The 14043-nt window shown below is 43.6% G+C and overlaps 1 protein-coding gene across 1 annotated transcript; it reads right to left on the bottom strand.

The window, feature by feature from the left end:
* Positions 1 to 3937: 3937 nt before the first annotated feature.
* LOC139474898 (uncharacterized) lies at positions 3938 to 13010 on the bottom strand. The gene is made up of 3 exons (XM_071258090.1): positions 12968 to 13010; positions 11573 to 11676; positions 3938 to 5400 (listed from the first exon to the last, which is right to left on the bottom strand). The coding sequence occupies exons 2-3, from the start codon at positions 11673 to 11675 to the stop codon at positions 4076 to 4078; spliced, it is 1428 nt and encodes a 475-aa protein (XP_071114191.1). The 5' UTR covers position 11676; positions 12968 to 13010; the 3' UTR covers positions 3938 to 4075.
* Positions 13011 to 14043: the final 1033 nt, after the last annotated feature.

Below are 14043 nucleotides of genomic sequence, written 5' to 3'. Positions count from 1 at the left end.
CCTCAATGAGTAAGAGATCGTCCGCGTGTAAGCTCTCTCAAACAAGACTCTTCCTCATTTAACAACGCCATGCGTCACACACAACTGCGGCTCACATGCTCCTCGCTTTAAGGTGTAGGTAGCCAAGTGGTTGAAGTGGTCTCTCGTCACACTGATGAACTTGGTTCCATGCACCACGTAGACATATGCTTCTCATGCGGACGGGGGGCACGGGTGGCCCAGTCGTCTAAGGCGCCGCGATTCGCTGTACAGAGTTGCGTCCCTTAAGCACGCCAGAAACCTATGATGTGGGTTCGAATCCCGGTTCGCCCCGATTATGTTTCTAGGTTTGTCAGCACCATACCCGTGTTCGTGGGTTTCACCGAAGTGGTAAACGTCTTAGACCTGCATCACTTCGGGCTTTCCTCCTATATTAAGCTTACACGCCGTGATATAACTGGACTACTGTTAAAAGCGGCGTTAAACCCAACTCACTCACTCTCTCACTCTCATGTGGATGTTTCAAGTGCTCATTCCTCATGTGAAGATCCAAATGTCACAAGCCTACATAAAGTATATTCCGTTAACTTCATTGACAGCACGAGCCCTAGAGGACCAGCACAGAGAAGAAGGTACCCGCTGTACGTCTCAAGAGGTAGGTACAAACTGTCCTATTGGGAAAAATATGACCATAGCCCTGGCAAAATGTGTTTAGATACAGGTATCAAACGATCTGGTCATGCATACACCGAAGTTGACTGAAGTTTTATTTTTATTCAAACATAAAAAGGTCAGAAGGAATGGACGTAGTAGTTAGAATGAACTGCGAACATTAGTGACTTGTAGTTTAAACATAGAGTTGTAGATATTTTTTTGTCATGAAACAATATATCACGTGACTAATCTCCAGCTTTCAAAAACTAGTATTGCCAGACTTGAGGTGTCAGGCAACATGTCGTGTGGGGGCGTTTCCATGGTAACCATTCCATTTTGGAAAAGCAATACTGACACATATAAACGGATAAATCTTCACTATTAATATAAATTTAACTACTTTTGTGTATGATCGTGTTGACCATAGCACTGCTCCTTCTACAAGTATGTATCAAACCCAGGTCAAGGGTCAAGGTCACTGCAACCGGATTCGTACTTATTCTAGCTTAAAAATCCAAAAATATTTTATCTCGCATCGTTCTTAACTGCTGAGTACATAACCATGTATTTGATATCATATCAAACCTCATAGAATCTACTTTTTGAAAAAAATACATTTAAATGACGGAACATGTCAGGACATATTGCATTTTGTGGCTTTACCTTACATTTACAATTGCAACACAGACATCCATTATATCATACCATTCTCAGCCAAACACATTGGTCGCATTTTTTGTTTTGATTTCACCTTCAAACGTACATAAGTAAATCTAACAAACCATTTTGGAATTTCCCAACGGCCAATGATTTCTTGAGGGTAAAACCTTCAAAGTAGAATGGACTTTCAAAAGAAAGCGAAAGAAAACTAGGCACGTTAAACGACAACACAAAGATCGAAAACTTTTCTGAAAGCAAAAAACAAAACGTAGAAACGCTTTGTTGAGACACAATCAAGCTATGCCTGGTTGTGTTTGATCAAATGGTGTCGGTCGTATATTGTGTTTTTCTGTATTTCATGTACGTATGATTAGTTTAGTGCTCGCCGTCATTCCATTACATAACCAAGTCCTCAGTTGCGATCCTCCTGGGAAGTCCAAAGATTAATAGTACCGAGTTCCCTTAGCATGTTAAGACAAATTATTGTGAGATGTTTCAAATGACAAGCCATTTGTGGATTGTTGACGATCTGGGAGTGAGTAAGTGAGTATGGTTTCTTGTGGCTAAGAACAGTATGTCACATTTATCAAGGCAGACAGGTTAATGTGGAAGGGAAGCCAATCGTCACATGTCGTTGAAACTGTCAATACACGAGAGCTCATAATCGAGGTTAATTGTGGACCATCGGATCCGTGTAAAACGAGGATCCATGGTAAAGTGTACAGGGAATTATTTGTGCACAGAAACGGTTGATGTTACGATGTTGGGGCATATTAATTAATCAGGCTATATCTTGTCACGAAGTCTATTGACTTGAGAAGGACATTACATTCTAATGAGAAAATATTTATTTTTAATCAGAATATGCACAACGACCCTGGTAGAAAAACTACAAATCAATTCAAATGCTACTCCTCGCATCTTTAAATCTACGATGTGACGGACTAATAAATAAAACCAAAAACATCACCAAGCATCAAAGCTTAGGATTATCAAACACAACTGCTAGTGCACAAAAATGCATCCATACAGATGTTAATTTGTGTGTCTGGTTCGCGTCACCTTCGCGTCACATCAAACTGATACATTGCCACGTGCTGCTAGCTTAAGGACGCGAGCTGGAAATTGGGAACTAATTACATGCAAACTGAAACCCATCCCTAGAAACAGTCCTGTTTTAAATTTGAAGTCTTTTGCGAGGTTGATGTGAGATGGGAGGAGGGTATAATCCTTGAGATATGGGCGGACTAAAGGCGTCATGATATTTGAAATCGTTAAAAATCGCTTTAAGCCACCAGCAGGTTTCAGAGGGATCTGCCACCAATAAAAGGTATGCCAAGCAGATTCATTTCTACTGAGGTGTGATACTAAAGGGCACGTTTTGAGAATTACACCGGATAAGAATGTTTCTCTGATGTAAGATCATTTGCAATGAGGAGGTGGATTGGGAGATAACACTCTTACCGTCACTGGAGGGATTATGAAGACAGGGTGGATTGTTAGAAAGAAGAACCATCTCGTTTCCGAATCCAATAGCTTTGCCATGTAATTGCAACTTGAGACAGAAGTTGAATATACGGTCTCTTTGTCCGAGCTACATTTTATTTCATCTGACACACGTCTGTTATACAGACACAAATTCACTCACAAAAGGAATTAAACTTACTACTTTCGACCAAATACAAACTGATTAATCAAAATCTAATATAGAACTTCTCAGCTCAGTCTCAGCGACATAATCCCCAGTTTCAAAGGGTGTTTCCTGTGCATTACTTAAAACAGTGCTCCTTAGAAACCAAAATATGAAAACTCCCTTCATGGGAAAGAAAAAGCTTGTGGGAAACCATTTGACTACACATTTTGTCTGACAGTCATTTATTGAATGTCAACTCTATCGCTAATGGCCATCCTTAATGGCAGACGACATATGGTGTCGTCTGCAGAATGGCGGGCAACGGATGGCAACATTGTCTCCTTCCGCAGCCTGCTTGTCTTCTCCTTGTATAATGACAAAATCAAGATGACAACAACCCATCATGAGTCAACACATGCCTGAATTGGATCAAATAAGCATATATTTTATCACGCTCTGATATTACATACACTACACAGAGCTCTTCTGGAGGGGTTATCGCTGAGGAATGTTGGAGTGGTATTGATGGCGTAATGCATCTTGATGGATTATCCAAAGAAAGAAGAACAGTTACAATGTATATGCGTGTGTGGGTTTGATTTCACGTAACTTTCAACAGTGTTTCAGTCCTTTCAGCTTTATGATGTGTGGAAGCCGGAACTTGATATGAACTGATAATTTGGAGGTCCTCAAGGGGTTTGATGCTTACAAACATTATTTGGACGGATATTGGATATCGAACCCACTGTCATAGATGTGTGGAACGTCTTAGGGACGGAGCTGTGTATAGCGAATTGAGGCGCCGTTGTCGACTGGACCACCCAGGTGACATTTAAGAATAGTTCATGCCAAAGAAGAAAGTAAATGTTATAAGATCTCACGTGAACATGTATCACGTTATTATTCACTCTCATCTTATGAAAGTTATTTCAAATGACAACTTGTCATTTTACGATATCAAGTACCCCATTACGTGCAAATATTAGTCTTGTAAGTTGGAAGAACAAAAAAAAGTAAGGCTTTCAGTAGTTTAATTTCTTACACTATTGTGTAGGTCGTTTTTCAATAATTCATATCAATAAACGGTAAGGTAAAAGATGTACAGGTTTTGGATGTCTGTGAATGGTTGATGAAATAGGGCACCAGGAGCTAGGATGAAACATATGCAGACACTTCATTTGCAGTGTAAATTCCGCTCCTCACAGCCCCAGTTGAATAACAACAGAACTCACTATCAAAGGCTTCCCCTGCAAAGAAGACGTTTCTCACAGGAGCTCTTATAGCTTCAAAGATGTCCGACCTGAATGCCAATGCTTTCATGTTGCAAAAGCTTCCCATGTACAACGGGTTATTCTTCCAGTTGGTGATGAATACATCTTCCGGATCGACAACGTTCGTGTAGACGCGCCGGAGGATCGCCATCACCTCACCAGTGATGTCTGCATCAGTCAGTTCGGAGACTCTGTCTGCATCTTCCCCCTGTGTGACCATCTGGAGAATGTTAGTTCCAGTGGGGAAAAGTCCATCAGCCTCTAGGTTCTGCCAGACTGGAAACACACCTCGTCTGTCATCAGCGTACAGGATATATTCAGTGTTGTCCCAGAACCTAGATGAGTTGTTAGGGAATTTGAGATACACACTAACATAGTTCTCTAACCGGACCCGGAACAGATTGTCGATCTTCCAGTCTGGGAGAGGTGGGTTGAAAATCACAGAACCGCTTTGCAGGACACCAATACTAAAAGTTACAATGACTACGTTGGCCGTGAAGACCTTTCCGCTCTGGGTAGTAACTGCCACTCTAGTGTCGCTGTAGTTTATACTTGTGACGACTTCATTCAGATGTAGCCGTTGATCATTTGGTGTCAATGCATCAACAGCATATGTCTTCAGAATATACTCATAACCTCTTTCGTCTGTAATGTAGTACAGATCGTTGACATCATCTTCAGTCATACCAACACCATAACAGGAAGTCACTTCGGGGGATCCTCCATACTCAAAGTCATAGCCAAATATCTCCACAACGTTTTCAACAGGTGTTTTAGGGGACCACCCTCCAATATCTAGGCAGGTTCGTACAGACATGTCTCCCCTTTTCTTGTCTTTAACACATTTGAAGATCTCGGATACGGTCCTTTTTGCTGCTTCCAATTTGATCCATGCGTCTTTTCCTTCTGTGTCTGTGACATTATCACCGTGAACGTTTCTGATTAAAACACTGCCACGATCTGATGTTTTACCTGATACATTGTACTTCTGGACAACTTCCCATAGAGGGGTGCCTTCTTTTCCTATCACCCAGGTCGCTCCTTCTTCAATAGTCTTGCCGCCAAATGGTACAGATTTGACCCTCCCGCCAATTCTATTCGAACCTTCAAGTATCCTATAGTCAGGGATGTTTCTTTCGCCCAGAGTCTTTGCTGCCGCCAATCCTGATGCCCCTGCTCCAAGTATCAGTACCTGACTATGCCCTGCTCAACAATCACACTATGCATATAGTTATAACATTTAGCAATAACGTGTATATACCGGGTCTTAATCTTAATGTGATGTGTAAAATGTACAACAAAAATTATATGGAAAGAAATTATGCAAATATAACTATGGAATACTGTAAGGGACATTCACGAGATCTCTCATTCTCGCGATCTGGACCTTTGGAAACGAGGTAAATATGCCCAAAACACGAGAATGCGAGATTTGGCCAACGCGAGAATGCGACATTTAGACATGATGCAAAATCTCGACTTGTCAAATTAGGCCATAAAAACACGAAATCGAGAGAACGCGAGAATGCAACATTTCATTTTTTCGCGATCTCGCGTTTTAGACACTGTCCGTGCGCATGCGTATTGTCCTAGGTCAAGGCGCATGCGCACGTTAGTAGCCCTTCGGTCATTCTTCTTTCGTGCTCTTCATTCTCCCAGCAGCAGTTAGCAAAAATATGACTTGAGCTTGAAAATGCTATGTAATTTACAAACACAAAGTCCTGTGTAGAATAGAGTAGAGTCCTCTCCCGTTGTGACACTTTCTTATGTACTTTGTATTAAAACCCTCAACATGCTCAATATAATTTAACAAAAGAAATTGTGTACATGAATGTCCAATGATAGTGAAAACATTAGTGTGTCCGAAAGCTGGAAACAGCGAGCAAATCGACTCACGGCAGATAGTGAGCCCCAGCCGAGAAGAAGATTAGTGCCTCTTTAAATCGACAAGCCGGGATATAACTGAAATATAAATACTGTTCAAAGCAGTGTTAAGTCAAACTCACTCACTTATTCAGAGCAATGCCGGTCCCTCAGGCTTGATATTGGGGGTACTTTTCCAGTATAAGCATGCCTGTTATTTGGATGTTAAGGCCGCAATAAATTAATAGTTACAGTTTCATTGATCTTTTAAAAACATGGGAGATAGGAGGCATTATATTTTTAACGTTTTATTTTGTTCTTATCGACCTACTTTAGGCATATGTGTACATTTGCTGTCGACGGGTGCGATTCACATGCATCATGTGTGTTCAGTAGGGCTACGTGTACGGAGTATTTTATCAGGTAGGTACGTAGGAAAGTAGGAACACTCATATTAACGATACTTCTATTTCTAGGAATTTGAGGGCATTAGAATAATGTAAGGCAGGATGTTTTGTTGTCAGGCGGGAGCGGATGAAAGTCTATTAATTAAAGTAGCGAATATGGTATCGTATAAAAAAATATCATTTTAGCCGAGTGCTACAAATTGGTCTGTGATAATTGTATTTTAATGAATATTCTAGCCGTGTATAAAATTACGTCATTGAGAAACTCACTGGCTTGTGATTATTTATGTAACTGACAGTGTAGCCGCAAATAGCTGCAATACTGATGATGCGGCTTTATGCAATATTACTATTGATAGTTTTGTTTCCAGCTTTCGGACACATTTTTTCACTATCATTGGACATTCATGTACACAATTTCTTTTGTTGAATTATATTGAGCATGAGTAGTTGGGGACAGGTCTACAGAACAGCTCCTGACTCTGATGAGTCGGTTTGGTCACGTGCCTGCGCATGCGCGTAGAGTGCATTGTGGGTCATGCGCGCGCATCCAAGATGGCGTCACTTCCGGTTCCGGTTGCGTGCGCCTCATAGATGGCGGCACGTTCGGTTCGGCGCACCTCCAAGAGGGCGGCTCGGCGCCTCCAAAATGGCGCCGGCGGGAAGGCGGAAAGGTGGGAAGGGGGAAGGCGAAAGAGAGTATCCACTTACCTGGTCCGCAAAACCTGGCGACGCCTTCTATGGAGGACGAACCAATGCCACTCGATTATGCTATGAAGCCCAAGAAAGAGAAACCATCAAGTATATCAATATCTGTTCACTTTATCCCTACATTTGCAAGACCGGAGCGTTCCCCACGGGACACCTGACCCTTCTCAATCAACCGCCTGTGGACACGTTGTTTGAGCTGAAAGGACTTTTCCAATGTTGTGTCCTACCCCCGAAACGACTCTACCATCCGCTACTACCCTACAGATTGGGTGGAAAACTGCTCTGTCCTTTGTACCGCACGTGTGCCGATACCCTGTAAGACTCACCCTGTGAGCACACGGACAAAGAGAGGTCTTGGGTGGGCACGAACGCCACCGGAGAACTCCATGAAGCCGTGAAGAAGTATGGCTAAATGGTACTTCAGATCTTCGACGTTTGGCATTTCAACACCTTTGCAAAGCATGACCCCGAGACCCAGCAAGAAGGACTCTTTGACCCCTATAGCGACCGTCATTTCAAGGAGAAGCTTGAAGCCAGCGGATACTCAGAGGAATGTACCGATCACGATGCTTACATCCAGAAGATCTATGACAAAGAAGGCATTCGGTTGGACAAGGACCGCATCGAAAAGAAACCAGGACGCCGCGCTATTGCCAAGCTCTTTCTTAATTCACTCTGGGGCAAGTTTGGACAGCGGTTAGACTATATACGACCCTGCGCAGTACTTTGCCTTGTGGAGAGATGAACGAAATACCATCGAGGATGTCACTGTCGTCATCGAACACATGGTGGAAGAGACCTTATTCCCACAAGGAAGAATTCCAAACCCCTCATACTCATTTCAATGTCGCCATAGCTACTTGGGTCACCACACAAGCACGTCTCAAGCTGTAGGACACCCTCGCCTTGGTGGGTTGCAGGGCCTTGTACTTCGACACGGACAGCGTCATTAACATTCATCGACACCACGAAACGAATCTAGAGCTTGGCCATTCGTTGGGTGAGTTTACAGACGAACTGGACGGAAACACCATCAAGACATTTGTGCCAGGAGGCCCCATAAACTATGGCTATGAGTAAATGAACCCCAGACCCGATGGAACATGCACGACCTGCAAAGTGCGAGGGTTCACCTTGAATTACAGAAACTAACAACACCTCAACTTTGACACCATGAAAGTACTGATACTGGGACAACGGCCAGGGAGAAAATCGGCTTGCATTACCCCCATCAGATCAATCGTAAAGGACCTCGGCATGGGAACGCTCTTGTGACCAAACCAAACCCAATAAGACTATTGCACCGTTTACCGATCTCTTCGTCCTTGTGCTCGCAGGGTGAGTCTGACCGGGTATCGGCACACGTGTGGCACAAAGGACAGAGCAGTTTTACACCAGATCTGTAGGGTAGTAGCGGATGGTAGAGTCGTTTTAGGGGTAGGACACGACATTGGATAAGTCCTTTCAGCTCAAACAACCTGTCCACAGGCGGTTGATCGAGAAGGGTCGGGTGTCCCGTGGGAAACGCTCCGGTCTTGCAAATGTAGGGATAAAGTGAACAGATATTGATATACTTGATGGTTTCCCCTTCTTGGGCTTCATAGCATAATCAAGTGGCATTGGTTCGTCCTCCATAGAAGGTATTGCGAGGGTTTAGCAGACCAGGTAAGTGGATACAGTGGGGTCCCTGCAAGAAAGCACATAAAGCGGAGTCCTCCTGTTGCATTTTTTTAAACTCCCACAGGGTGACGACACATTTCACATCAGGGTGTTAGTTCAAGAGACTCCGGCGATAGCGGGTGTCGGTATAGCTTGCTCCCATCGACGTGCCAAGGACATCATGAGGTTCTCCACGTTCGGTCTTGTGACATTTCTGTCTCCCATGCCAGAAACACCCCCGAAATTCGTGGATGGTGCATGTCGCTGGATCATAGCCATCCACACTGTAATGATGTTTACCCTCTCCGCACGTTAACTCACTTTTCACCTCCATTCCTGGCGTGCTGGAGATGCAGATCGGGGTCGGTCTACATGAGATAACTTAACCAGTTCATACAGGACTGTGAATAGTTTCTCTTGGGTTGGTAGCCTTGAGGTGGAAGAATGGCTATGGTATCGGGTTTCAGATCGGGTTTTCGGAACGATTTCATGGTGAACGCAGGGAGCGTCATCACCTCTACAAAGGGATCCATGCGAACCGTCCTGATGGAGTTCTGTCGGAAGTCAGCACATCCACATCCCAAAATATCGACATCGCTCTCACAGTAGGCTAAGAGTTCTTCTTTCAGTCAAACAAGGCTCCTTCTTGAACTTTCTTGGTATGCCACTGGAGGAAGGCAGTGCGTTTTGCGGGAGACATGCCATCGGGATCGTACATGACGGCTTGAAAAAGTGAGGAAAAAAAACTTTTTTCAGTTCATTCAGCGGGTGGGTTAGGAAATTTAAACTGTCTTCGAAACACAATCGTCCCAGGGTCGCCTGTAAAATCTGTTGTTAATTCCGAACCTTGGTGGGGAGTTTCACCAGATGTGGGTACAGGCCCTTCATGATCAAGTGCAGATCATAGGCTCGCGCGTTACGTGCAATCACATAAATGAGCTACTCCTTCTCTGTGGGTGGACGGTGGTGTTCTTCTTCTTCTTCTTCTTCGTCTTCTTCGTCTCCTTCTCCTCCCCCTCCTCCAAAGGGGTGGGCGTGTCCACCTCCATGGCATCCTCCCCCTTCTCCTCCTCCTGGGGTGATGGACGTCGCTGACGTTTTGTCGGGGGATGGGTTGAGAGGGTTCCGTCCTGTTTTCTTTTGCCTGGACGTGCGCGCCCTCCTCCTCCTCATGGTTTTTCTTCTTCTTCTTGGGTTTTTCGGCCAGGACCGTCAACCAGACACACACATCGCATAGCGTGGTGGGGCCTCGAAACACTATCATGCGGCTGGGACCGTAACCTTCTTGTCTCCTTGGACAGTGTTCGCACAACTCCTTTGTCGCTTGACCGATGCATCGTCCACATCCTAACTGCACCACGCACAAATTTGGGATGGGCTCCCCAGTGTCTTGCCTACATTCAAAATAATAGAAGACGTATTTGACTTTTTCTCGTCGGTTTTGGTTGTAGCATTCCTCCTCCTCCCCCTCCTCTTCATCGTGGGCTTCACAGAGGGCAGTCATGTAGCAGCGATGGTCTGGGGTCACGGGTTTCTCGAACACACTAAGCATGGAGGTCCTTCATCTGAGCACTCGTTATGAGCCATGCGGGTCTCCAAGACGTGTACAAGCTGAAAACAGGTTAGGCACCTGTGAATCGATTGACGGGCGCTGGGTTTTCCCTCTGACGGTGACTGGAGATGTTGGGTGTAACAGTGTTGATTTGGGAACCATCGTTGACATGTCAAGCAAGGGCTCCCGTGCTCTTCCTTTGGTCTACAATAGCTGGAGTGGAGGCAGCGGTGGCAGCGGTATTGCTTGATGCAGGGATGTTTTTCGGGACGATCGTAACTGTGGTCGCAGAGTTCGCAGTAATGGTTAGACGCATAAAAGGCTGGCATAGAAGTGATCACATCGTAGTGGTGATCATGAATAAATGCAGCACGGTGGCGTTGGGTGGAGTCTCATCACACTTGTACATCAGTCTCCGGTCTACCTCTTGACTGTAGACTTTCACTTGATAGTTGATTTCGGCTAAGGCACGTCCCACGCGTGCTGGGTCGTCCAGGCCCCGACAGGGACCTTCGGGAATGCCAAGGCGCCGAAACAAGTCCCGTGCTCGTATGCCTTGAACTTCGACTCGATCCGTTCTCGTCAGTCTCATTCGCTGGTTGGTCCATTCTTGGGTCAGAGGGTTGGGCTTCTGGACATAATGCCTTGCCAAACATAATTGATCTTCGTTCTTGATCCGTACAATGATACCTAGACCAATACAATCCCCCTTCTGGCCTGACATCTGTTGATAGAAGTCATCGATCACCCTGTCAAATAAAGACGGGAGTTCTATGGGAACGCGGTCTGGTGGTACGGTTTCCAAGTTGTCTGGGTTGGCCACGTGACCAAACCGACCAATCAGAGGCCAGGAGCGGTTCTGTAGACCTGTCCCCAACTACTAGCATGTTGAGGGTTTTAGTATAAAGTACATAAGGAAGTGTCACAACGGTAGAGGAATCTATTCTATTCCACATAGGACTTTGTGTTTGTAAATTGCATAGCATTTTTAAGCTCAAGTCATATTTTTGCTAAATGCGACTTGGAGAATGAAGAGCATGAAAGAAGCATGACCAAAGGACTACTAACGTGCGCATGAACCTTGACCTAGGATATTACGCATGCGCACGGACAGCGTCTCTACTATTTACTGAATGATGTAATTTGATGATGAAGATGGTCATACGAGCATCTCGCAACTTACTTGTGTCCGTTCCACACTGACTTTGTTGAAATTCAATTGAGTCCAAAGAGGTAATCAAAATCACCGTTATTGTTGTTGCCTTGAAAGCGTTTAACCACTGCATCCTACAAACAGATAATGAAACATTTAAACATGTTTTATTTCAGATAATAAATCAATTGATAGAGAATAATGTAATATTCCCTTGATGCTGTACTTAATGATTCACATTATTGAAATTATGTTTGTGTCAAAGTGGAAATCACAACAATACTTTTGTTTAAAGCTCCTTTTTTGCCAAAATACCTAATTGTGTCAAGGTTTCCGAAGTTCCAATGAAATGTTATCTCTTTGTCTGCTCGATATATTCAGCAATCTTTCGTCGTATCGTAGTTATAATGAATGCGAGGGACCCGTGAAGATTCCGGGGTAGAATAATGAGTGAGTGAGTGAGTGAGTGAGTTGGGTTTAACTCCGCTTTTAACAGTATTCCAGTTATATCACGGCTTGTCAGCTTAATGTGGGGGGAAAGCCCGAGTGAGTGAGTGAGTGAGTATGTTTTTACGCCGCTTTTAGCAATATTCCAGCAATATCACGGCGGGGGACACCAGAAATGGGCTTTACACATTGTACCCATGTCGGGAATCGAACCTGGGTCCTCGGCGTGACGAGCGAACGCTTCAACCACTAGGCTATCCGACCGCCCCGAGGAAAGCCCGAAGTGATGCAGGTCTCAGACCGGGGTAGAATAGGTCTTCTGCAACCCATGCTTGCCGTAAAAGGTGACTATGCTTGTCGTAAAAGGCGACTAACGGGATCGGGTGGTCAGGCTCGCTGACTTGGTTGATAGATGTCATCGATCCCAATTGCGTGGATCGATGCTCATGATATTAATCACTGGATTGTCTGGTCCAGACTCGATTATTTACAGACCGCCTATCTCAGACCTTCTGGATAAATAATTGTATGGAGGAAAAACGAGGCTCAATTGTATTCAATTGGACAATGAATGTACATAAACAACTGCTTAATGACAAAAACCCAGGAGAACTTGGATAATCTCAGCACATCACTAGTACCATCACTAAGAAACCATACCAAATTACACCTCGACATGTTGTCCCATTGATTAAAGTTTATAAGATTTTTCTGTATTTTATCGTTCTTACAGTGAACATTCTTTTACGCCAAAGTCGGCAATATTCCAGCAATATCACGTCGGCAAACCATCCACGAGAACACAATCTGCCAAGTCACACACTCAATCCTATCAATTGGCATAGGGAATTTATACTCGTTTTTAGAAGCATTTCCCAATGTATATGAGCATAAATATTTAGTTAAAAGCACTCCCTTGTGAATATACTCATAACCTTCTACGAAGTATTCGTTATATGTCGTGTACATATGACTTACCTTTGTCAGCTCGCCCCTCCACCGCAATGTACTCGTACACTCGCTGAAATCATGAGCTTCATTGATATTCATAGCAAAGTACCATATGTTGTTTTCCTAGTTATTCCATGCAACTGTCACAAGTTAATTTAATAACCATGTATATATATATGTTATTCATTCAATAGTGTATAATCGTGATTAAAGGGCGAAAGAATCTTTTCAATATTCATAAGTTTAAATAATATAAGTTGAAAAATATGAAAGCACTTTGTTACAACTTTACTCAAATTTCCGTAACAATACTCGTTATACTAAACAACATAACTTAATTATCATGACACATTCAACATATTAATATTACATAATACATAAGTATGATAACATATGAAGTACTTGCGCCCGAACTTGACCTAAGATGTAATGGTGGTTAGGCTTGTCGTAAGAGGCGACCAACTAGCATACGACTTATCTAAAACAAAAAAACGTAAGGAGTAGTTACAAAATCTCTTCCAAAAGCAGAGTCGATTGTACGATTCCTGTCACAAACACATGTCAAGGCAAGTCAATTGTTCACCTGAAAAACACACATATGGTACAAGTCAAGTCCAAATTTAATGTATTGGACAGAAACCATAATATTATACTTATCGGCCTTACACATAAGGCGGATAGGCTATGGCGTTAGTTTGTATGGATGTTGCAGTATGAATGTGGCAGCGTGGACAGAATAGAACGACCGTTCTTATCCTCACGGCTATTCAGCAATAACTGCATGGAGCTGTGTATCCAATCTGTATTGTTACACGCCTCCTCTCCAAACCATATTTATCTCAAGCTCCCTGGCGAACTCTTATCCTGCCTACAGGCATTCACTATACACATTACTTGAAACATACATATGTCCAAGGTAATTTTACGGTGTTAATTGACGGTAATTGTTATTAATAAGAAATTGACGGTAATTGTTATTAATAAGAAGGTACTAATTCGTGCACCTCTTCACCTGAACTACAGCAATCCCCTCGTTCTTGGTGCTGACAGTCTGGGATGTGCGAGAGGTACAATGTCAGTACCCGAGGGCCTTGGACCTTTTA

The sequence above is a fragment of the Haliotis cracherodii genome, unplaced genomic scaffold (genome assembly GCF_022045235.1).
Source record: "Haliotis cracherodii isolate W230 unplaced genomic scaffold, xgHalCrac1.p SCAF_3, whole genome shotgun sequence".
NCBI classification, from domain to species: domain Eukaryota; kingdom Metazoa; phylum Mollusca; class Gastropoda; order Lepetellida; family Haliotidae; genus Haliotis; species Haliotis cracherodii.
The sequence above is the reverse complement of the archived record's forward strand: the minus strand, read 5'-3'. Positions and strand labels throughout refer to the sequence as shown.

Excerpts from the sequence above, each read along its gene's own strand:
- LOC139474898 (XM_071258090.1), bottom strand. The coding sequence starts at position 11,675 with ATGCAGTGGTTAAACGCTTTCAAGGCAACAACAATAACGGTGATTTTG. Across the intron at positions 5,401-11,572 it reads TCAGTGTGGAACGGACACAA|GGCATAGTCAGGTACTGATA; the intron begins GTAAGTTGCGAG and ends ATTGTTGAGCAG.